Source organism: Lepidochelys olivacea, assembly GCF_965140295.1.
Source record: "Lepidochelys olivacea isolate rLepOli2 genome assembly, chromosome: 6".
Lineage (NCBI taxonomy): Eukaryota > Metazoa > Chordata > Testudines > Cheloniidae > Lepidochelys > Lepidochelys olivacea.
In genome coordinates this window covers 87,997,373-88,023,285 of record NC_140416.1, presented here as the reverse complement: position 1 = coordinate 88,023,285, position 25,913 = coordinate 87,997,373, and the positions used below count along the sequence as shown (strand labels likewise).

Below are 25,913 nucleotides of genomic sequence, written 5' to 3'. Positions count from 1 at the left end.
TTAGGGTCATAGAAAAGATTTCCTATGAAGAGTGATAGAAAACCTTGGGGTTGTTTATCTCAGAGAGGAGATGAATAAGAGGAAACATGATAAAATTATATAAAATCATGATACAGAGAAGATAGATTTGGAACATGTATTCTCCCTGTCCCCTAATACAAGAACAAGGAAACATTCAGTGAAATTGAAAGGTAGAAAATTCAAAATTGGAAAGGGGTAATACTTTTTCACATAATTAGACTGTGGAACTCATTGCACAGAATGGCATTGATTACAAGGACTTAGCTAGAATCAGAAAGGGATTGGTCATTTATATGAACAACAAGAATATCCACAGTTATAATAGTAAATACTAAAATAGTTTTGGAAGAGATCTAAAACCTCACGCATCGGGGCTTAAGCCGATCTCTACTTTATTAGAGTATTAGAGGTTATAAAATTGCCATGGGCAGACTATCCTATGTCTCTCTACTGCAGATTTCTTGCACCTTCCTCTGAAGCATCTAATGTGGGACACTGTTTTAGAGACAGGATTCTTGACTTGATGGACACAGGATGCGATTTAGTATGTCTGTACCTATGTTCTAATGAATGCAGTCCAGACAAGAGGCATGTCTCCCTGTGGGGGTGTCCTCAGTCCTCTTTCCCCCCTTCCTGGAAATGAGTCATCATTAACATATAACACTTTCTTGGGAGGGAAATAATCTTTTCCACTATATTGAATACATCTAAACACATTCTAGCTGTATTTATAAGTTATAACAGATCCACAGAGTGTAAAAGTATTACAGAAATGCAGATGTTGCTTTTGGAAAGAAGAGTATAAACAAAGGTCCAACATTTTCTGCAGGTTTTTCCCATGCCACAGAAGTGGTTTGCATATTTAAAAACTAGCTGCAAAAGAACACCTGGGGAAAATAGAAACAATAGTGCAAAACAATTACCCACAATACAATTTTATTTTACATAGTGTTTTTCATATAAACTAGTCCAAAATGTTTTGAAAAGTTAGATAATTAAATTACAGGAATAAACAAATAATAGCAGATGGAGAAAGAAACGATGAGATAGAAGCAAGAGAGAAAACAAAAGTATTAGTTGTGATTATTTGAAATGAGGTGGAGAGTCTGTGAGGCACAGATATCAGAAGTTTGTTCCAGACAGCAGGAGCTACAGAAGAGAAGGCTCTTGTAACAACATTGGTGAAATTGGGGGAAGGAACAGAGAAGAGGTTGATGCTAGACAAGAGGAGAGAGCAGAGAGGGGAATACAGAGAGACAAGGTCCATGGGAGTCCGTCTGTGCCGGATTTTACAAACAACGAAGGGCCATTTTTAACTTAATCCTGAAATGAATAGGGAACGAGCGGAGCTGTCACAGGATGAGGCAACATGATTGTGCTTCTTTGCATTTGTTAGGGCACAGACAGCAGAATTCTTTACATGCTGGAGTATTGAGATCTGGGACTTGTGGAGATGAAGAGAAGAGAGCTGCTGTAGCAGATGTGAAAGGAGATGAAGGTTTGGCTATTCACTGCAGGAGAGGTGAATTTATTTATTTATTCATTCATTCATTCTACAACTAGAGCACCATAGGTGTACATGCTGCCTTATAGACCAATAAGACCACTCTGTGCCTGAAAAGTTTACCTTCTGAAACAGACATTCTGAGCCAGACAGAGCACAACAAAGGACGATGAACCAAAGGAAGCATGGTGGTAGATGTGTAGAGTAGCAGAGATGTGATAGATCGGCAGACAAAGGAGATGTGGGAGAGAAGAAGAGCTCAAAGTCAGGGATGATCCCAAAGCCCTCTCTGGGTATATGCTTATCTTGCACTAAGCCAACCCTGCCCCCCATGTCTGTATGTGAGGGATTGCTTCTAATTTGATTGTCCCTAGGATGTGACTGCTCTACTTTACAGCTGTAGCTCACGAAAGCTTATGCTCTAATAAATTGGTTAGTCTCTAAGGTGCCACAAGTACTCCTTTTCTTTTTGCGAATACAGACTAACACGGCTGTTACTCTGAAACCTGTCATACTATACTATAGTTCTTTAGAAAGTATCCATGTAAGCATGTGACTCACTGGCTGATGCATCCCCCGGTGCCTGGGTTTGGTGTTGTTTGTGTGGCAGACTCAGGGCCTGCTGAGAGCTGTTCTGGCCCTCTAGTAGTCTGCTGCTTCTTGCGACTCAGCCCCTAGTGGTAAACCAGTAGTCCAACAACTAATAGTGCTGCAGCTTCAAGTTGGAACCTCAATCCAAATTCAGACTTACTAGTCCCTTACCCCTTGTTGGGGGTGTGGTGTCCACTTCACCTTCCTCAGTTGGCTGGTGGGGGAACCCAGGTCCTCCCTCTCCATTGGGTTCTGGTCCAGTGACCCTTGAATAGGCAGTCAAGGGCTGATTACACAGACTCTTTGCTGCTTCCCTGGACTCTTTCCTACCTTGCCCTGTCTTAGGCCTTTGCTTCAACCTCTTCCTGGACTCCCAATGTATCATTAGCTTTCCTCTCTCTGAGTCTCTTTCACAGGCTCACTTCAGAGCTTTGTAGCACTTTCTACCCTCAGCTGGTTCTGCAGCAGGACAGTTTTATCCTCTTCCTCACACAGGGCGGTCCCTGAGTCAGCAGAAATCTTACTGTTCCTTTGAGGCCCCTTCACCAGCCCATAGAGTTGTGGGCAGACTCACTTCCTGACACTCTTCGCAACTTCATGGGTCCTGTCTCCCTGTTGCAGATATACCTTTCTTGCAGGAGATTCTATCTGCCAGCAGTCTTGTTCAGCTCCCTGACTCCAGCTAGGCTTCTCTCTCAGAGTGAAAGCCAGAGATCTGCTTGCCTTCCTGGTCAGGGCCTAATTTAGCCAGATTCAGCCCTTTTAACTCCTCCCTCCAGGTTTTACACTTATGCAGGTATAGTGGGGTGAGGCTGATTGCACCCACAGGCTCTTGTTAATCCCTTTAGACCCAGTGAGGGATTAATGTACTGTGGCAGTTCTCAGGGTTCTTAGGGCTGTGAGTCACCTTGTTAGCCCCTGCATCCAGCATGAGGGAATCTTGCTTGTGGTAACTGGGTGTGAACTCCCTAACACCACCAGCTTTTCAGTCACTCTCCTGGGGCTATGCCAGGCCTGTCTTTGCCTTGCAGGTTAACAAAAAGTGCACCCTAGTTCCTAAGCCCCATTGAATCAAGCCCCATTGAATCAATCCCCATTGATATGCATCCCCTGACATTGGCTACTCACAGAAATACTGGAATCTCTATACCAAAGGAATAGTATACCCCCATTTATCAGTTTTACCTTAAACTACCATTCCTTTGTCACACACACCACTTGTATTAACATAAAATAAGGCTTATTTAAGAATAGAACAGAACTTCAACTAGAAACGAGAGAGAGATGGAAACAAATTATTACAATGCAAAATAAAACAAACACAGTAGGGCATACACCTTAACAGTTACCTTTTCTATCTAATAAAGTAGGTTCTCCCCACAAGGTTCACTCTGTTGCTGAGTTGACTGACATTACAGGAACCAGGATCCAAACATTCATGAGAACACCCCCCTCTCACAAGGTGTTTCCTCAGTGAAAGTACACAGAGTGCCTGTTCCCCCTGTGTTATATTGAAACAGTCTTATCTCCATTCAGAGATCCCCTTTCTGTTGTAATGTTCCATTTTTGCCTCCAAATATGTGATTGTTTGCAGTTTTCTTATAATTTTCCACTGGTAGTCTGGAGACGGAGTGAGGCTTGCATTACATCACTGGCTAACTAAGATGGAATGACAACTTCCTCCTGTTTGGGCCACCAGCAAGACATATTATCCCTTGGTGACTAACTTTTACTCCACAACCATAAATCATACTTTCAATATAAACACATTATTCCTTAAATATTAGCTGTATAAACATCTCACAATAATTATTAATCTTGATAGGTTAGTCTTTCTGTAGACACCTTACTGGTTACCCTTATGGATTAAAAATACCCTTCAAGACATGTGTTTGGTGTAGTGAGTTTGTCAGGCTTGAGGCAAGAGTTGGTCGCAAAGAATAGGTGACCCTTTGCCAAGGAGTGTCTGTGTTATATATACCCCTCAAAATCCCCCAGACTCTAAGGACAATGTTTTCAGCTAGCTTCTTTTTTTCTACATATGCAGCTGCTTTTGTATGCAAACCACATATTTGTACACACTGAATGGCAATTGGGTTGCATGAATAATGGAGAAAAATCAATGAATATTTGAATTCAAAAGCAATTTTTGATGCAGCTGTGTTTACAACTCTTTATTATTCACTTTCCATGAACATTCTAGTACTCAAGCTTTATTTGTGAAAATACTGACAAAAATTGAATTTTAAGCTTTAATATTCAGTGACAGCAATTTTTAAATTGTAGATTTGATTGTAGAATTCAGAGTTTGTTCTGAGTTGGTTAGTTATACAGAGTATCCAAACAGAAAACAGAACCGATACTACTTCACTTATGTAATTAAACAATTCAACGTGAAATATTCACAATGAACAGTTCACAAACAAATCTGCAAGACCCAAAATTATTTGTTTATGAAATAGACACATTTTGAATAAAAAATACTATTTCCCAGTCTGGTTGCAGACACTTTGTGAAGAAAATAATAATAGTATACTTTTTTTGTTGCATATTACTTGCTCAGTTCTAACATTACATATTCAAATCATGTAATTTTGCACCTAATTACCTGATTTGCATGCATAAATGCAGATTGTACATATGCGAATGATTGCATTCAAATTTACTACATCCCTGTAATGGAGGGTTTATGCAGTGCTGTTATAGCTATGTTGGTCCCAGGATGAGAGGGACAAGGTGCATGAGGTAATATTTTTTTATTGGACCAGCTATTGTTGGTGAGAGAGAGACTCGCTTTTGAGCTTATACAGAGCTCTTCTTCCGGTAAAAGAAGAGCTCTGTGTAAGCTCAAAAGCTTTGGTTAGTCTCTAAGGTGCCACAAGTACTCCTTTTCTTTTTGTGAATACAGACTAACATGGCTGTTACTCTGAAATCTCTCTCACCCACAGAAGTTGGTCCAATAAAAAATATTACCTCACCCACTTTGTCTCTCTAAAATGGAGAATGGCTGACAATTTGGACCTGACTAGATAGATTTTAACTACTCATAGAATCATACCAATGAAGGGCTAAAAGGGACTTTGAGAAGTCATCAAGTCCAGCCCCCTGCATTGACTGAGGCAGGACCAAGTAAACCTAGATCATCCCTGACAGGTTTGTCCAACCTGTTCTTAAAAACTTCCAGTGATGGGGATTCCACAAGCTCCCTTGGAAACCTATTCCAGAGTTTAACTACCATTACAGTTAGAAAGTTTTTCCTAATATCGAACCTAAATCTCCCTTGCTGCAGATTAAGCCCATTACTTCTTGTCCTACCTCCAGTGAACATGGAGAACACTATCCTCTTTATAACAGTCCTTAACATATTTGAAGATTGTTATCAAGTCCCCTCTGAGTCTTCTTTTCTCAAGACTAAACATACCCGTTGTTTTTTTTAAATCTTTCTTCATAGGCCAGATTTTCTAAACTTTTATCACTTTTGTTGCTCTCTTCTGGACTTTCCAATTTATCCACATTGTTCCTAAAGCATGGTGCCCAGAATTGGACACAGTATGCCAGCTGAGATTTCACCAGGGCTGAATAGAGCGGGACAATTACCTCCCAAGTCTTATATGCCACACTCCTGTTAATGCACCCAAGAATGATATTAGCCTTTTTCAAAACTACATCACATTGTTGACTCATACCACTATAACCCCAGATACTTTTCAGCTGTACTACCACCCAGCCAGTTATTCCCCATTTTATAGCTGTGCATTTGATTTTTCCTTCCTAAGTGAAGTGCTTTGCACATGTTCTTTTTGAATTTCATCTTGTTGATATCAGATCAATTCTCTGATTTGTCAAGTTCATTTTTCTTTTTCTAAGAAAGACAAAACTTAAATTCATCACCATTTTAATAGGTCAGACTAAACTATATGTAAGCTTCTTCTGATGGTTTTGCAGGAGCAAAAACCCCAGACCTGTGCACTTTTCTGTAGATATTATCAATGATGGAAGTGCCCAGAGAGATAAGTAAATAAAAAGGGGTCGTGCTGATTTCAATTCCCTTTTATTTATCATTGGAAAGTCACAGAAAAATATCAACACTTGCCAAGTGGAAAAGGATAAAATCAGAAGGAAATGTGAGTTTAAAAGACTAAGTTGGTTTTTACAGAAAATGAAAGGTAAGAAAAATAGCCTATAAAAATACAATACTGAAAAACTGAGTGCATTAAAAATTCTTTCAGAGAATTGAATGCTGATGAAAGGCATTGGACTGACAGCTCTAATGACTGAAGTTATCCTTGGGGAAAAAAAGAAAGCATAGGCAGTGGAAGTACAAACTTCACCCATACTGTCCAACCAATGTACTCCACCCCTGACCTGGAGATACCAGGGGAAGAAGAGGAGATCACACTCCATGGCGTATTTCATCCTTGGCCTCTCTGCTGAGTTTCCAACAGTGGGATCAATTGTGTTGCTGCAGATGGTTTTTGTAATGACATGAACAGTTGTCCACCAGGAACTGGACTGATACTAATCAACTCCAGAATTTTTTTATGGTCTCTACACTGATCCCAGCTATATTCTAAGAGAAACTATTAAGCTATTGTCACCCTCTTATTCAGATTCCTTGTCGTGTTTTATTTATACACTGGTCAGTATGTGATAACACCAGAATAAACAGTCAAAGAAATTAGTAGAGACTTGGAGGCAGATATGCTTATCTATGCCCTAATTCTCATTTACGCTAAGACCACTTTACACTGTTTTGGCAGGTCCCTTTACGCTGCCAAACCAGTAAAATGGCATTAGTGAAAAATGAGAATTGGGCTCATATTCTTTTAAACCTTCATATTACTGACACAGGTAATATTGCATTTGAATATGTTACTGGCTGAATAACACATTATACTGCTGCTCTGGTAGTGTGCTAACCATGTCAGAGATGCACATGAAGAGATATGTATACAAATAAATGCAATAAAATCATGAGCTGTATTCCCAACACAACTTCCATTACATTGGAGAGATGCTCCATTATTTGGAAACATACTGTTGTTTCTGCTTATTTATATTCCTCCGTAGAACAAAATATAAACTTTATTTATTCTATTTTTAAGTACTAATTAAAAGTGCTGGCTGACAGCCCTGGAAACTGAAGGTTTCTGTTTATTCACAGAACTATAGCCTGGGTAACACCAGTGCCAGCTTCCTACTCGCTACAGTTTCCAGTACCTCACCTCTTAACTGGAGAGGCTGCCTCTAGGAGTGACCGGCTAGTTTTGTCTTCATGGCTCATTCAGACCCTGGCCTCTTCACTGAAGCTGTTAGCAAAGGGATCAGTTAGAGCCTGTTGAGATGTATTTTTTGTGGCAGGCATCAGTCCTGTTCAACTGAACTGAAACTACAAACTCATCTGTATTCGTATATCACCTAGCACAGTGGAGTCCATGTGATGGGTTTTGGGGCACCCAGGACTGTGTGTCAGCTTGTTACCCCCTGCCTCCAGTGTGAGGGAGTTTTGCTTGTGGTAACTGGATGTTAGCTTCTTAACACCACTAGCTTTTCAGCCACTCTCCAGGGGCTATACCAGGCCTGTCTTTGCCTTGCAGGTTAACAAGAGGTGCACCCCAGTCACCAAGTCCCTTTGAATCATTCCTCTGTGTTATCCAGCCCCTGACACTGGCTACTCACAGAAATCCCAGTTCCTCTGCCCCATAGGAGCAGTATAACCCATTTTACTAATTTTACCTTAAATCAGTGGCTCTCAGCCTTTCCAGACTAGTGTATCCCTTTTAGGAGTCTGATTTGTCTTGCGTATCCACCAAGTTTCACCTCACTCAAACTACTTGCTTACAAAATCAGACATAAAAATACAAAAGTGTCACAGCACACTATTACTGAAAAACTTGTTACTTTCTTATTTTACGATATAATTATAAAATATATCAATTGGAATATAAATATTGTACTTACATTTCAGTGTATAGTACATAGAGCCGTATAAACAAGTCATTGTCCATATGAAATTTTAGTTTGTACTGACTTTGCTAATGCTTTTTATACAGCTTGTTGTAATACTAGGCAAATATCTAGAGATGAGTTGATGTACCTGCTCGAAGACCTCTGCGTATCCCCAGGGATGCACGTACCCCTGGCTGAGAACTACTGCCATAAACCACTGCTCATGTATCACACTCAGCATTTGTAATAAAACAAAGGTTTATTTAAAAAAGAATAGCAATTCAACTAGAAACAAGAGGGAGTGATGGAAACAAATGGTTACAATACAAAATAAAATCATAAAACATGAACTAGGGCACACACTTATTAATAGTTGCCTTTCCTATCTAATAAAGTATGTTTTCCCCCCAAAGTTCAGTGTGTTGCAGAGCTGGCTGGTTTCACAAGAACCAGGATCCAAACATTCATGAAAACACCCGTGCTCCACAAGGGGTTTCCTCAGTGACTGAATACAGAGTGCTTCTCCCTCCTCTGTGTTGTACCGAAAACAGCCTTTGTTTCTCTTTATAGACAGGTGAACCCATCTTGTTGTAAAGTTACTTTTTTACATTCAGGTGGGTTTGATTGTTTGCTTCTGATGGTTTCCCGTTCAAAGTCTCAGTATTGCACAAGGCTAAACAATTGCATCACCAACCAAGTGGAGTGGGGTGACACCCTGGCCCATCTGAATGGGCCATCCTTAGACACATTTTTTCCCCTGATGACTAATTGTTACTCCAAGTCCATAAAGCATACTTTCAGTATAAATACATTATTCCTTAAATATTACCTGTACATATATCTCACAATGATTATTAATCTTGACAAGTCAAGCTTTCTATATATAAACCTTAGGTATTACTCTTTATACAAAATATCCTATAAACCATGTGTTTGGTATAATGAGTTTGTAAAGCCAGGGGACCCTTTGCCAAGTGGTCTCTCTGTCACAGTCCATGAGTAGGACTCCTAGGTGCTACGATAATACAAATGATCATAATCTTGCAAACACAGACTATTGATTAGCCATCTGATGGCAACACATTTTGGTCACTAACCAATCTGGATAGAATTAATATCTGTAGCCCTTGGGTGAAAAGCTTCATATCACATTCTTGATCCCCTTAACCATCTAGTTCCCCCCAAAGTGGAGGCTTTATGAAAAGGGATGACATAATAGCTGTACTTGGAACAGGCAAACCTGAACATTGTCTGAACAGAGGGAAAGCATTCCAGAGCCCTCACCTTTTCACTATTGCTTTGGAGATTTTATTTACTTTACTTTCTTGACTCAGATCTAACATTGTCTAGTGATCTATTTTTACAGAGAACTAAGGCTTTCCCCCTAGTGCCTGTCTTATCCCAAACTGGCAGCTATGGGGCCCCCACCATTTCTATGCATCTGGTAATGGAAACGATTGCCAAGGAGCGAATTGTTTCTTGATTACATCCATCCCATTGTATTAAATACAAACTGCAGCCTACCAGCATAATAAAGAAATTGGGAACCGTTTATGCTCTGGAATAGCTTATGCTTTGGAATAGTTGACTACAACATTCAGAATTGTGAAAGTTATACAGTAGAACCTTAGAGTTATGAACACCAGAGTTACGAACTGACCAGTCAACCACAGCTCATTTGGAACTGGAAGTACACAATCAGGCAGCAGCAGAGACCAAAAAAAAAAAAAAAAAAAAAAAGCAAATGCAGTACAGTACTGTGTTAAACATAAACTACTAAAAAAATAAAGGGAAAGCAGCATTTTTTTCTGCATAGTAAAGTTTCAAAGCTGTATTAAGTCAATGTTCAGTTGTAAACTTTTGAAAGAACAATCATAACATTTTGTTCAGAGTTACAAACATTTCAGGGTTTCAAATGACCTCCGTTCCCGAGGTGTTTGTAACTCTGAGGGTCTACTGTACATGCAAAAGTGACCATAATCAGTTTATAATTAATGATCTTATATTTTCAAATGCAGTTCAGCCTCTCTCACACTTTTTCCCCATCTTTATGGCAAAATAATGTTCACTATAACCTAAAATCTCAAGTCTATGTATTTTGTTACACTATGATTTGTTATTGTTTGCACCAAACTAGTTTGTTATTTTAGGGCTGCTCATGTGCAGTGGATTGCATATGCAAGTTTGGTACTGCAGGATTGCACGAGTGCTGGACCCAAAAAGTCCAATCTTTTCCATTATAAACCATGAGAGTGAAGCTTGAGTGCTTTGTCATGAGCACCCCCAGATAAAATTGGATCCTCCTCCTACTGTTTCCTCTGAGCATATACAGCTCAGAAAGCAGATTTCCTGCTCTGTAACCTAAAGTTGGCTGATCCAATGCAGTGTGTCACTGGGATTAGAATCCATAGCATTTTTTAGTCATAGGATAAAATCCAAACTGTAAAATAAAGTCTTCAAGACTCTAGGCTTTCTAATGCTGAAACATCTCCATGTATTTTCTACATACACACAGATCACACACACATTCACAATCTCGTCCATGCATTCACAAGCTCACACATTCATAATCTCAAACACATTCACAGTCTCTCTCACACACAAAATGTGTTCTGTAATGTAGATGATACACAGGATATTTTTGAAGATGGAACAAGATGACTATAAATTGACACTTACACCCACTAATTAAAAAGAGCCAAGAAAACCTCATAGAGAATGAGTTTGATAATTAATGCTTAAAAATTTTCATTGACAAAGCAAAAAGAAGCAAGTGGATAATGATTTAAATGTTGAATGATTAATGCATAGAGAGGGTGCTAAGGAAAGAGACAACTTCAAGAGCAGCTATGGATATTTATGTTTGAGAGAGAGTGAGAGGCAGATTCTGATCTTACTTACAAGGTTGTAAATCTGTAGCCTTTAATAGGTGTAAATATGGGCTATTTCAGTGGGCTAAATTCTGCTCCTCGTTATGGTACAGGGTGTGTTCGTGATTGTGTTTGTATGAGCAGGCGAGAGAGAAAGAGGAGATATATATATGTGTGTGTATGTGTACACGTGAGAAAGGAATAGATTGTGAATATATGAGACTGTTACTGAGTTTGTGTGTGAGAAGCAGAGGAAGAATGTGTGATTGTGTACGTGCGTGAGAGTTGTGAGTTTGTCTGACTGTGAGTGGGAGGATAAGAATGTGTTTGTTTCTAGACTCCCTGGTTCAGTGAAAATGGCTCCTAGAAATGTCGTTTCAGATTAGAGAGCACGGCTGGGGAGATGGAGATTTCATTACCTTCCTCTTTGTGTGATGTTTTGGAGTTGGTAATGTAAGAGCAGAGCTATAAATAATCCAGTCACAGCTGCAGTGTCCTGGAGATTTATAGTGCATGCTAATGCCAGGGATCTTTGGGGTGTTTAACTATGCAAAGCAAAATGAGAAATAATCACCGCACAAACAACAACAAAGCAACAGACCCCACCTGTCTGTCCTGACGTGCCAGGCAGGTCTGGGGGGGAAAGAAGAATTCTGTTTCTTCCCAACAGACACAAAAGGGTTTATTGATGTGTTTGTGTTTAGTGCCCATCACCATGTAATAATGGTGCTCTTACTTGCCTTTGGAGCTGAGGTTGCTCACAACCTGCCTTTGGTGTCTGCATCAGGCACAGGGGAAGGGAGTGTGGAGGTCACAAGCAGTCCCCTGCTGTGTGCAAGCTTTTGAGGCAGTAGGATCTGTATTTTTAGCTACTCCAGATTCCCTCTGCTGTCATGGCCGGGATGTGATGCTGAGGATTTTATTGCCATAGGGATGTGCCTAGAATACGAGGCAGTCTCAGAAATGGACTATGCGGCAGAGCCTGGACTTAGTGCAGCTTTGTGACATTGGTGTGCTTCTCCCATTGCTGGAGGGAGAGAGAGGGGGAAAATAGTTCCTCTTATGTCCTGTTGCAGTAGGAGGCAGAGGGATAGCTGCTGTGATTTATTGAGAACACTGCTTTAGAGAGTTACATAAGTTCCCATATCAATCTAAACTGCATTTTGAAAAATGAAACGGTCCTTAGCATTTCTCCCAAACATATCTACATTTTGTCTAAAGATTTGAAATTAATGTTTGCTATTGTTTGTCAATGCATTTCCCAAGCATTTCTGTAATCCCTCAGTAAATATTTTTAGATCTGGGTCCTAAGCATTTCCCAAAAGCTAGGGGCATTTCACTGGAACTGATCCAACATGGCATTTCAGAGGAGAGTGCAGAGGGACTGCCAGAAGTATAATGCTGTGAGGAGTACACTATTAAACTGGGTGAGGTCTCAAGAAAGTATCCAGGGTTCCTAAAGCTAGCAGGGTTAGGGTTTGCTGAGGGCATTAGAGAATCCCACAGAAAGTAAATGAAATTCTGGTCCACTGATCAAAGCATCTGCAGATAGAAATGTGTGAAATATTGGTATCAAGCCTGAATCCACTTGAATTGTAAGGGCACTATTTGTGAACCTCAGTCCATGCTTGTGAAAGTTCAGCACTTCAACCACTTTATTAACCAAAGCCTGCAGTGCACACATAGCCTCTACTGTAAATGATAATAAATGCTGAATGAAGAAAGATTTGGAAAGGCCTATTGAGTCACATCTAAGTCCATCTGCTGGAAGCCAGAGTGGGATTCTGTACCATCTCCTGGGCTTTGCCTATTTCAAATGTCCAATATCTCAAGGGGTGAGGTTTCTAGCACTGATCTAAGGAGATAACATAAATAAGGAATAAAAATTATATCCGTGCGGTAATGTTGGCTCTTGCTTAATTCCAAATTCTAACTGAGGCTCCTTGCTGCCCCCTTGTTGCTGGAAATGGCAGTGAAAATAACATCTAGACTGTCAGGAGAATATTTTCACAGTTGTGATGTTACAAGCTTGAGTGATATTCTCACATTTTGGGGGATGTGGTAGCTCTTACATGAGAATATCTGCCTCATTGTTTTGGTGCCTGGAATAACAACACTAACTACAGTAATGATGCTTAGCATGTATCTAATGCTTTACATTAGCAAAGTACTTTCTGAACATGAATGAAATTAATGAATTCTCAAGAATAAGATTCTAATGATAAAATGTCTCCTGCAGAATATAGAAAACACAGTCCTGGGCAGTTTAGACAAAATGGGAGTTAGGATTTAAAGCTTTTTAATTCCAGGTTACTGGTTCCATGCTGGTCTTGATCTGTAGAGCCATCTGTAGTATATTCAGGAATCTAAATGACATTATTTTGGCAGGTCATAGTCCAATTCTGGATTGGCAGGTTATCACCACAATTGATTCTAAATTGTCCCCTTGTTTGGAAAGGCTAGTGACTGAATGGACCATAGAGAATGAACTTCACTCTGTCCTCTAAAGGTAGGTAGATCAAGTCTGAGTCATGTTGGCAGGAGTCAGTGATATGGAAAGTTTGCCTTGCCATTATCTGTTCTGTGAACTAACAGAACATTTTAGTCTCCTGAGATGTTAAGCCTGTACTAAATTCTTAATAAAAATTAAACACACACACCCCAGCAGGAAGTGGGATGTTGTTTGTCCTCAGTACTCATGGGTGAAAGTAGCTGTCATACAGCAAGGGAACCGTGAGAAAATTTGTTAGAGACTTGATAGGCAATGGAAAGAGAATCCCAGTATTTTGGTGTTATCTCCAAAAGAGATGTATTTATGCACTCAGTAGAAAACAAACACAGTTTTCAGGAAAGATAGAACAAATACTGTATACCTAATACACAGGTTGCTGCATCCAGAAATCATTCCTTGTTGTGTCCCTGAGAATACTGGAGCAAACCTCTCTCTCGGTTTCTCTCACATAATCTCTCTCTCTCTCTCTCTCTCTCTCTCGCACACACACACACACAGAGCTCAGAGTTTTTTTAAGCTGGCATCATTGGTGACCTCATGCACTTACTTGTCATCTCAGCAGTTTCAGCTTCACTATTCCTCCTTAGATTCATGAAGAAAATATTTAACATCCGAAGAAAGGAAGGGACCCTGTGGTCTCAGAAGCTTGTCCTGCTGTTCTCCTCACAGCCAGGCCCATAAAAACAGAGCTCCAAAGCACTTTTCTGTGAAGCATATACTGAAGGTCTAAGAGTGATTCCAGGGCATTTCTACCCCTTAAGAAGATGAGAGAAAAGCTTCACATTTACAGAAGACAACCAAACCCCAGCCATGGTGGCCTTGAACATTCAGAACCCACCAAATGGCAATTAGAAGGATCTCTCAACAAGGTGTTTTGCACCATTTTAAAAATACATATTTTTCATGCTTATAATAGGTCTTTTAGAAGCCTGAGGCTGAAATATGCTTTATTATTTGATCTTTTTTCTTCTCAGATTTTCTTCTTAATCACAAGGTTGGATGATGCACCCAAGTTGGATGATGTAAGGTTGCTCAGACTTGTGGGGCATTGATAGAGTTTTTATTTATTTGGTTTTTATAAAAAAAAATAACACAGAAGCTTTTATTTTGGAGGGTGCTTTCCTCAGATAAAGAAGGATGGGAGCTTTACAAACAGATTAAAACAAAATGATAGTAAAATGTTATTTGTTAACTTGGCAGCTCACAGCCCTTGATCTTGATGCTCTTGCATCCATCTTGGTGTTTGTGCAATTCAGTCTCCAGCCCTTACATTCAGCAGGATCAAACAACACACTCTGTGAGCAGAATTTTGACAGCATGGATGGGGCACTGGGCTGGTGGATGTGTGTGCTGATGCTGCCACAGCTTCATACATCATGTGGAGAAAACTAAATTTGGGGAGTGGAATTCCACCTTTCCCCCTCAGCCAGGCTTGGATGGGCAGCTCCATCTCCCTGTGAGTCTCCAAAGCAAATTACCTCAAGTCTCTGCCCTTTCCCCCCACCCCTTCAAGGGGCAAAAAACCCCAAAAAAAGTCATTAAGTGCTGCAGTAAGAGCTGATTCAGGCCATTGGTGTTTAGTCCTCTCCAAAAATGGGGCTGGGAGGGATGATGGAGGAGGCATTGCAGAGTGTGCTTGGTGCTGACCTGCTGAATTATGACTTTAATGCAGTCGCTTTAATAACTTGCTGTAGCTCCAACCACCAGATGCAATTTATGGCAAAGCAGGCGCCCAAGCGTTTTTCTTTCTCTGAAGACTAAGCAGATCTCTGATTATCACCTCCCTCCCCCAAGCCCATTACCTCCCACCGCTTGCTCTGCTAATGGAAAAATGTCTGTGAGCTTTTTCCGCAAAACCCTGTTTTCAGGAAATAGTAGAGAATGAGAAACTAACACACACACTATTGAACAAAAGCTCTTTTTAGTCTCCGTTCTTCAACCATACACAATTCCTAGTGCTTCCAGATCCTCTGATTCTTTTCCTAAAAGCTTTAAAATTCTAGGTGGACAGAAGCAAGGAAAACAGAATGGTAAATTCAGTGATTTATTTGTATGGAAAAACCCCCCTAACCTAGTTAGATCAAAATGAGCCCAAGCCTGACTGTTTTGATGGCACACTGAAAACCCTACCTTTTAATGAAATCCACCCTGCTATAAGGAATTCTACAGAACAAATAAAAACAAAACAAGTAAAGAAACTGAATCTAGAAGTAATGCAAAGCAGGGTACTTTATAGAGAAATCTAATCCAAATGTTAGTTTTGTATTTGGTGCCTAGATACTGTGGTGATGAGTATATTAAATAGTGAGGATAGGTAGATAAATAGATAACTATTCCCTTACTCTAAAAAGCCATTCTCTTCCCAGCAAGAGGATGGATTCTTCCTCCCCTCTTCTCTGCTTTCTGTTATTTGCATTATCATTTCCTAAATATGTTATGAACTATCTACCTTGGTCCACAGCGTCAAAGAAATGTCACAAATAAATCATGACCTGAACAATAACCCGAAATTCTGCTTTTGTTTTCTCAATTGGGGGAAGGAATTAATTTTAAAAAATTGTTGCTTTTTAATATCAATCATTCATAAAAAAAAATCTTAGTAAGACAGGTACACCCATGTCAGAGTTCTAATCAAGCTACAAGAACCCCAAGATCCTAAGATTAAACAAAAACGTTTTGTATTTTATTTTTTCTCTAGTATTTCCTTTTCCCAAAGAGTGCAAAATTCCAACTGCAGCACTGGACAAAGACATCTTTGAAAGGGTCTCCATAGACAGCATCACAGAATAGACCTTTATGACTGTTAAATATCTACCAGCAAGGCAAACCCTTCCTAGGTTACAGCAAGTACAGTTTGCAATGACCTGCCTTCTGATCTTCTAGAAACAAACAGAAGATTCCTTCAAAATGTCCAGCTTCTCATTCAACAAAAATAGCCTCCCCCCCCCCAAACATCTAGATTAACTGGGTTAATATGTAACATGCTACTTCTTTATTGAGTAAGTTGTAGAACAACATATGGGGGCACAAGAGTTCCAAAGAGAAAATTGTAATTTGCACGTTTCCATGTGAATTTAATCTTATGTGTCTGTCTGTCCATGTTTACAATGAATTGTTCTTCTCAGCCTTAACTACAGTAGTGTTATTGCCTTGAACACTAACATATAATGTGTATAAATAAGGCTACGAGTCTGCCACAGAGGTCACGGATTCTGGGACTTTCTGGGACTGCCGTGACTTCCGCAACCGCAGCCGCAGCAGCTAGTGGTGCTGGCTCCAGGGCCACCCAGCAGTGGCTAGTGTGGCTGGCCCTGGGGGCTGCCTGAGCAGCAGTCCCGGAGCAGCAGCGGTGCCAGGCCCCCCGCCTCTCCAGCAGCAGCCCCCCCACCCTGCACCTCCCAGCAGCAGCAGCCCCCCCAAGAAACAGCAGTGCCCCAGGGCCCGCCTGAGCAGCGGTGCCCCCCAGAGCAGTGGCACCTCTTCCCCCCACCCTCAAGCAGCAGTACCCCAGGAGCAGCTAAGATTTAGTCAGGGGTATTTATGGTAAAAGTCATGGGCAGGTCACAGGCCATGAATTTTTGTTTACTGCCCGTGACCTGTCCATGACTTTTACTAAAAACACCCATGACTAAATCTTAGCCTTACGTTTAAAACATTTATTTATTTCCCATATTGCGCCATGGATTTGCATGTTGCTTTACAGATATAAGGCATACTCCTGACCAGGAGGGCTTTAGAATCTAATTTGGATTGATATAAAACCAAAAATTAAAGGTATGAGAACAAATAACAATGGGCTAGAGCCACAAAGGGATTTAGGAACCTAACTGCTACTTTAGACACTTAAATCCAAAACTTATATCCTCAAAAGCTCTGCTCACCTGCTACCTAAAGTTATTAGGTGCTAATTTCCACTGGCAAAGTTCCCATGGTGCCTGAATATCTGCCACGCGGCATATGTACTCCTGCCTCAGTCCTAACGTACAAATGCCTAAGCCTCAGCAGGATCCTCAAATTAGATGTTGCCCTGCCTGTGAGTCCCAATCTGGCAGGTGTACTCAGAATACACCTGCTGCCCTTATAACCTTTAACCCACAAGCTGAAGCACTCATACAGGACAAGGGAGACCCAGGTTCACTCCCCCTCACACAATATCAAGCAGGGATTTGAACCTAAGACTCCCACTTCTCAGGAGAGTGTCCCCAATAACTGCATTATAGCATATTATTGGGGGGGGGGAGAGGAGGCACTGTCTCAAGCTCTCCTGTTGAAAAGCTTTTCCAATGAGTGTATACAGCATGGGATCAGGGACTTGAACTTGGGTTTGCTGTATCATAGATAAGTGCTGTAAGCACTGAGCTACAGAGTCATTTATGTGCAGTCTTTAGCCCAGTGACTGTTAAGTGGTTCATACAACGTGGAACAGCTTTAACAAGAGAGATTGCCAAACCTTCTCTAAGAATACCCCATAGCTCAGTGGTTAGGGTACCTGTAGCAATAGCAAGCCCTGGCTTCAAAACCTTACTCCACAGCAGGCAGAGGGGGCATTTGAACCTGTGCTGTCAGTGAGTGCTTGAACTACTTGGTTTTTGAAAAAAAGAAAAGGAGTACTTGTGGCACCTTAGAGACTAACAAATTTATCTGAGCATGAGCTTTCGTGAGCTACAACTCACTTCATCAGATGCATTCAGTGGAAAATACCACTGGTTTTTGAGTATATGTGAGGAGCAATGATGACATCACCACTACAATTTTTTGTGAGAAAGGGCATATGCACCTAACTCCAGGAGAGGGCTTGTAGCTGTGAATCCTGAGCAGAGGCGAGCATCTCCCTCTGGCCCACAGTTATGTGCCTAACTAGCTTTGAGGGGTGGAGCTTCAGTACTTCCTGTTGACTAGCTAGGCCGCTCTTTGCTGAGTGTGCTGACTTCTGTGGGCCCCATTCTTAAGCACCTAACTGTCCCTGTGCATAGTATAGGGAGCCTGGATGCCTGAGTCACATAAAGTTGCAACATGGTATCTAAGTCCCCTTTGTAGTTCCCCCCATTGCAACATGGCATCTAAGTCTCCTTTGTGGATCTAGACCGATATCACTAGTACATGCACATGTTATATATAAAAGCAGGTTGTATCTAAATTCTAAAGTATATATTTGCAGATTTTTTTGTAGATTGAGACTGTGATCCTGGGCTATGGCCAAGGAACCTGAAGCACAACTCAGGAAGAAAGTGCAAAGTTGGTTTTGCTTTCCTCCAATCCTGGACTACCTTTGCGCCAAAGTAGTCCCTCAGCAGAAATTGGAGCAGCCTGAGGGCTTCTTTAATTTGTGCCAGCTGCCAACAGCTCAAACAGGAGTGGAGTTCCGTAAGAGGCTCTATGGCACTAGAAAGACACCTCATGCTGAGTTGATCCTCCTATGGCCAGCAATGCCAGCTTCAGGGCCACTTTGCATTGGTGGTTAGTGCAAAGCTACTGCGGCACAGTTGAGGATTGAAATCTAAGACTTGGACAGAGAAGCTTTACACACACACATATATATATAGAGAGAGAGAATGTATATGTCTTTGCCCGGGGTTAGATATAGCTATGTATAGTGCTAGTTTAGCCCATCTTGAAGGTTGCGGTAATTTTGCTGTTTTTTATTCTTCTTTGAAGCAGTCCTCTGATTAAAAGTCCTTTGCTTCCAACTCACAATGTCTTTTCAATGGCTCTGCAAAGTCCTCTCGTGGTTCCCAGCTCACATCAGAAGCAGAGAGCTGGAAGTGTTTCACTGCAGAATAAACATATGGGCTGTAAATCCTGTGATTCAAAAGATTCGTCTGCAATATTCCCCTCTGCTGTTGCCATAGGTAACCAGGCTTTGCAAAACACCATTTACCCTGGAATGCAAGGAGACGTGGAGCTCAGCAAGGGCATTCTAGTTAACCCCTTCCTGGCAAAAACAATAAAAATCAAAACTCTCTGGTGACTCCAGCAAGAACAAAATGAACTTCTGCCCAGTAGTCACGTGTGCTCAAATACACACATACAAATATTTACACCATACCCCTTTCAAATAACATAAAAACAGATAATCCCCACCCACATACACTTCGTGACAGAGCACCAGGATTCTCCTATCACACCCTGTTAAGAGGTGTTGAACCCTTGAGAGACTGGCGATTCAATTAATACAGACTCACTGGGCAGGTGTGACTCATTAGACTGCACCCTGAATAAAAGGGAGATGGTTGGAGTCTGGTGGTGGGAGGATGAGTTCCAGTTGCCTTTGGAGAAGCTGAGTTCAGGGGTAAAGTTTGGGCTGAGGATCATGAAGTGTTATTTTAGAATTACATTTTGTTAATGTAACTGGATTTCAGAAGGGATGAGGTTGACTTTGTAACAAAAATGTAGCTTTTGTTTGAAGCTGGCTGGGGACCACAAAAGCCTATAAAGTATATACATCCATACATACACCCGGTATATCTTGCATACACACCAGCAATATGTTGTATAAGCACATACCACATACTGTTATCACACGTGAACACTACTAAGATACATATCTATGCTACTTAAATACATGTGGCACATACTGAATGAACCTACATGTAGGTTTATCCAGTATGTGCAATTTCAAATTATTATTCTTTATATATAGCACTGTAGAGGACCATGCACTTCTCCAAGCAGGTAAAAGGACAAGGTTCCTGCTCCAAAGACCTTACCATGTATATTACTTTTGCATCAAAAGTCTGGCTGGAATCCAGAAAATCTGGGAAATTCAATTAAGGCTGATTGATACATTAATAAATAATCTTGTGTGTCTAGGAATCATGATCCATGTATGGAAAAGCCTGCAGTGAAACTGCTGTAATTCCTGGTCAAAATGGGGAGTGGAGGAAAGGTCAGTGTTTCTGTCAATTCCATGGCATTAATGGGGGGGGAGGGGAGAGTTAGTCCCTTTGGGTTCTTTGAATAGTGACTAAGGCCTTGTCTACAGTGGCAATTTTCTGCACAGTAAAGGAGATTTCTGCAGTGTAACTCCTGAGGTGCACACGCTGCCAAGCCACTTAGTGCACAGAAACTGTGCAGTTGCAGTGCTGTAAAAAAACCACCCCAACGAGAGGCGTGCAGCTTTCTGCGCCGGGGGTATAGTGTTATGGTGCCAGTGTAGACACCCTGGTCTATTACAGCACTGTGACTGGCCTCTGGGAGGTGTCCCACAATGCCTGTTCTTGCCTCTCTGGTCATCAGTTTGAACTCTACTGCCCTGCCCTCAGGTGACCAACCATCATCCCCACCCCTTAGATTCCTTGGGAATTTTGAAAGTCCCCTTCCTGTTTGCTCGGTGACAAGTGCAGTGGTCTCAGCGCATCTTTCTAGGTGACCATGCCTGCTCCATGCACCAGATGATCCCCCACTTGGAGCAATGCTGGGCAGCTGGACCTCGTCAGCATTTGGGGAGAGGAGGCTGTCCAGTCCCAGCTGCACTCTAGCCGTAGGAATTATGATACCTTCGGACAGATTTCACGATACATGACAGAAAGGGGCCATGACCGGGACACACTGCAGTGCAGGGTCAAAGTGAAGGAGCTGTTGAACACCTACTACAAGGCGGAGGAGGCAAACCATCGCTCTGGTGCTGTGCCCACGTGCTGCCAGTTCTACAAAGAGCTGAATGCGATATTCGGTGGCAACCCCACCTCCACTGTGAAGTCCACTGTGGATACTTCGGTGGCTCACGTGCCAGTCAAGAGTGGACCGAGCCAGAGGAGGAAAACTTGGATGAGGATGTGGAGGTGGATGAAGGACCCAGAGGCAGAGGATGACTCAGAGATGCATGCAGCCAGGAGCTCTTGTCTATCCTGGAGGAAGCTAGCCAGTCACAGCTGTCAGATCTTGGCAAAGTGCAAACAGGAGAGGAGGTCCCTGGTAAGTGATTTGATTTTGCAGATTGCTGAAGTGAGTTGTTGGGGGAAGGAAGGTTTCAGAAAGCAGGCTTGTGTCTGTATGGTGCGTGTACCACCACATGCCTAGTCTAAGCTGTGGAACAGAGTGTTGATTGACTCCCTCACTTCATGGTAATCTACCTCAGAGATCTCCAGGAAACTCTCATGGAGATACTGGGCAATCCGCTGCTTTGTTTCTTGCCCCACTAATGGTAACTTTCCTGCACCACTCTGCCATCACTGGGGCCGGAGGGGAGGGGTACCATTGCTGCACACAGGCGAGCCGCATAAAGGCCAGGGCAGAAGCCGCAGTCTTGGAGAAGATCCTCCCTTGATTCCCTACTCACCCTCAAGAGCAAGATATCTTCCATAATGAACACAGCCTGTGGAAAATGTGGGGACAGGAATGATTATAAAACCCCCCACCAGTGCTGGCTCTCCCCAAGAGCCCCGTGCCCCATGTACAGTACAGTCCTGGAACATGGATTTCCCCTGCCCCTGCGGTTACTCACCGTTCTGGGGGTCTTGTGGCTCATGTGTGCTTGCCTGGAGTCAGGCAGTTAATGATAGGTATGTGAATAGTGGCTGTGTTTTAAATCACTGAATCAGTGGTCTCTGTGTTGCAAACAATACTGCTTCTGTAAAATGTTGCATTTTGGCTTCACAGATAAGACCTTGGGAGCCCAGCCTCCCTCTTTGTTATCACCGGCTGAATGGCTGTGCAGAATTAGAAAGTGGCCACGAAGAACTAAAGAGGACTTTCTGCGTGAGGTCATGATGCACTCTGCGGCCGAAAAACAAGAATTGAAGGAGTGGCAGGACACCAAGAAGAGGGACTGAAAGGATAATGCGGTGCACCAGAACGAAGCCACGAATGGCACTTAAACATTATGGATCGCCAAGCAGACATGCTCCAGATGCTACTAGTATGGCAAACCAAACAGCTGCGCGCCCACCCTCCCCTGCAGCCGCTGTTGCAAAACTCTTTCCTATGTGCCCCACAGACACCACCAACACATGCTTATCGACCTCCTGGCTCCAGTCTGTCCCTGCTGCATTCCACTCCTCCCCAGTCACAGTCCAGCACTGCAGACTCCCAGTACTCACTGCACTCAACATCTGTCCCTCTGCAGTTTAGCCCTGCTGAAGTAAAGTACCCGCTGCACTGTACTCCAAAGGAGAAGGTTGGAGATGATACCTGGACATACACAAATCTTTAACCGTCCTGGGATCCCTCCTTCTCTTGGACCCTCCCTTCCCCCATTCTCCACAGTGCTGATGTATTTTTTTGTTTGTCTCTCTCCTCCAGTTGTTGTTTTTAATACAAGAATTGTTTTGGTTTGAAAGCAATCTTTATTTTATTAATTGAAAGCAGAGCCCTGCAAAGCAATAGGCAATTTTCTTAAACCTTCATAGTGCATCGTCTGCACCAATCAGAATCACCTCTTAGCATTACAAGCACTGCAATCCCGAGCAAAGCAACAAATATTAGTGGCTTTCAACTTAAAATTGCTGCCTCAATTCTTATGGCCCCACACTGTGCCCCTCTAATAGCCCTGGTCTCTGGCTGTTCAAATGCAGCCTCCAGGCGTTGAGCCTCAGTGGTCCAGTCCTGAGTGAAGCTTTCACCCTTCCCTTCACAAATATTATGGAGTCTACAGCTCACGGATATAAGCATAGGAATACTGTCATCGGCCAGGTCCAGCTTCCCATATAGGCAGCGCCAGCGGGCCTTTAAACAGCCAAAAGCACAGTCAACAGTCATTATGCACTTGCTCAGCCTGTTGTTGAGCCCCTCCTTGCTGCTGTCAAGGTGCCCTGTGTATGCCTTCATAAGCCACGGTATTAAGGGGTAGGCAGGGTCTCCCAGGATCACAATGGGCATTTTGACTTCCCCTGTGGTGATCTTCTGGTCCGGGAAGAAAGTCCCTGCTTGCAGCTTCCTGAACAGTCAGTGTTCTGAAAGATGCATGCATCATGCACCTTTCTGAACCAGCCTGCATTAATGTCTGTGAAATGCCCACAGTGATCCATAAGCACCTGGAGAACCATAGAGAAATACCCCTTCTGATTAATGTACTCGGTGGCTAGGTGGTCTGGTGCCAGAATTGGAATATGCCATGCCATCTATCGCCCCTCTGCAGTTAGGAAAGCCCATTTGTGCAAAGCCATCCACAATGTCACGCACGTTGCCCAGAGTCACCATCTTTTGGAGCAGAATGCGATTATGGCCCTGAAGACTTCCGTCAACGAGTCCAACGGTTGACTTTCCCAGTCCGAATGGGTTAGCGACTGATCGGTAGCAGTCTGGAGTAGCCAGCTTCCACAGTGCAATTGCCACATGCTTCTCCACCAGCAGGGCAGCTCTCATAATCGTGTCCTTGTGCCAGAGGGCTGGGGCGAGCTCATCACACAGTCCCATAAATGTAGCTTTCCTCATCCGAAAGTTCTGCAGCCACTGCTCATCATCCCAGACGTGCATGACGATGTGATCCCACCACTCAGTGCTTGTTTCCCAAGCCCAAAAGCGACATTCCACTGTGTTCAGCACCTCCGTGAATGCCACAAGCAATCTTGTGTTGTAGCTACTACACATGGGGAAATCAATGTTGCACTCCTCTTGCCTTTGTAGTTTAAGAAACAATTCCACTGCCACTCGTAACATGTTAGTCAGAGCGAGCAGCGTACTGGTCAACAGTGCGAGATCCATTCCTCCAGAGCGCGCAGTACACAAACCATTGAAAGATGGCGCCAAATGCGGATGGAAGCACAGGGATTGCTGGGAGGCGAAGCAATGCATCGCAGGGCATTGGGACAGGACCCAGGCTGCCTCATGACCCCCTCCGCCTTCCCACAACTCTTTGCAGCAGAAGAGGAAGAGATGCTCTGTGGGATAGCTGCCCAGAGTGCACTGCTCTGAATACTGCTGCAAGTGCTGCAAGTGTGAACACGCTATTGTGCAGGCAGCTGACAGTGTGAACACACAACAGCAGTTTCCCTTCAGCACTCTCTGAGCGGCACTGTAACTACCAATGCTGTGTAGACATATTCTAAGTGTTTTTTAGTTTCTCTTTTTGCATTACACTAGAGTAAAAAGGAGCAGAGAAAAAATTGCCCTGAGACTACTTGGTAGTCAGGGGGTTGCTGATCTGGGAATTGTGCAAATATACAGTCAAATCATCTTCATGAAGACCATTCTTCCCTGACCAGTTTCAACACTACAAGGGTGAGATATAGATGGTGAGGGAAAGGGTTAAGGCCCAGGAGCTTTCAGGGGCCCCCAGTGATTCTCCCATGAGGTGTTGCATAGACCATAGTGGGCAAAGTTCTTCCAATTGCTATTGTACCAGCTGTCACACAGCCTAAAAACCATGCAGTGATACAGGTGCACAATGACATTTCAAAACGTGACTTGAAATCTCCAGGGCTGTGCTTGAACTATGCTGGTTTCCTTATTTCCCTGAAGTCCCCTGTGCCACTGTTCAGACCTAGCACTGGATTCTCTATTCCTCTGGAAAATCCTGTAGGCTGCTGCCCAGATCCAGTGCCACCTTCCATATAATATGACTCTTGTGACATTGTGGATACCTGCCCAAGTGTGAGATTAATGTGTGCATGTGTAGGTCAGAAACAGCAGCTGTCTGGGAGGCAAAGCAGACTCTAGTCAACAATAACGTGGCCATTCACATTTAAATAAACTACCTGAAGCCCAAATTGCAACTGGAACCTCCTTTCCCCCACTACAGATACTGAAGGAACAGAGTTTGGGGGTTTTCTTGGATCTAGATCAATTGCTTCAAGACTAAGGTTTTTAAATGTCAAATTTTACATAGTTTCTATAAATAGATATAGATGTGTGTATGTATAACATGTATCATATATACATTGTGTGTGCCTGTATATTTGTGTGTGACAAATACCACTGGTTTCATAAAGTTATTGTGATGTTGTAAAACTGAGATGAAACACTCCCTTTGTTCCCTTTCTGGTAGAAATCAGTAGTGTTTATTTCTTGGGGGATAGGAAATCACCAAAGAGGCAAAGAAGGGAATTTTTCAGTTCCAAAAATGTCCTTCCTCCAATCCAGCAGTGGTTGTTCTTGTTGGCTGTGTCTGCAGAAACAGAACGAGAAAGAAGGGATTGAGGGGAAAGCCTGACAGAGTCTGGACTGGGGCACGAAGGGGTTACTGACTGCACTGCATTCTCTGTCTGCAGCTCCAAGCAAAACCCAGAGAGAGACAATGATGTCAGCACTACCTTCCATTGCCCAGGGCCCCTTGCCTGACAATGTGGATGATCCAACGCATTCCGATCTACCACAATAAGAGCGTTTATGCTGCTATTTCATGACCTCTTCAGATTAAAACATGTGGAGTTATATATATATATATATATATATATATATATATATATATATACAGCCTGATGCACACACACATACACTGCAGCAGAAATAGACAGATGGGAAACTAACTGCAGCTTTCGCTGCCTGGCACTAGGTATCTATGTCGATCTCGTTGAGAAAAACACATTTA

General features: G+C 42.5%; 2 protein-coding genes across 3 annotated transcripts in view; one reads left to right on the top strand and one right to left on the bottom strand.

Annotated features, from left to right (window-relative positions):
* Nucleotides 1-14,160, bottom strand: part of LOC311521573 (uncharacterized protein) — a 49,517-nt gene extending 35,357 nt beyond the window's left edge. Inside the window, exon 1 of the mRNA XM_084629941.1 lies at nt 13,995-14,160. The gene's annotated coding sequence lies outside the window, so the exon portion shown is untranslated. The remainder of the gene's footprint in view (nt 1-13,994) is intronic.
* On the top strand, nt 1,312-22,595 carry LOC311521574 (uncharacterized protein). 2 transcript variants are annotated; one of them, XM_084629943.1, is made up of 4 exons: nt 1,312-1,543; nt 20,258-20,333; nt 20,954-21,361; nt 22,046-22,595. In XM_084629943.1, exons 2-4 carry the CDS (start codon nt 20,316-20,318, stop codon nt 22,154-22,156), a joined length of 537 nt encoding a protein of 178 aa, XP_084486069.1. In that variant the 5' UTR covers nt 1,312-1,543; nt 20,258-20,315; the 3' UTR covers nt 22,157-22,595. The 2 variants fall into 2 exon arrangements, 1 of the variants encoding a protein (XP_084486069.1); XR_014711915.1 differs by lacking the exons at nt 20,258-20,333; nt 20,954-21,361; nt 22,046-22,595 and adding an exon at nt 6,346-6,957.
* Nucleotides 22,596-25,913: the final 3,318 nt, after the last annotated feature.

What these genes read in the sequence shown, in the direction of transcription:
- LOC311521574 (XM_084629943.1), top strand. An exon ending in AACAGGAGAGGAGGTCCCTG is followed by an intron (nt 21,362 to 22,045) that starts GTAAGTGATTTG and finishes TTGGCTTCACAG; the next exon opens with ATAAGACCTTGGGAGCCCAG.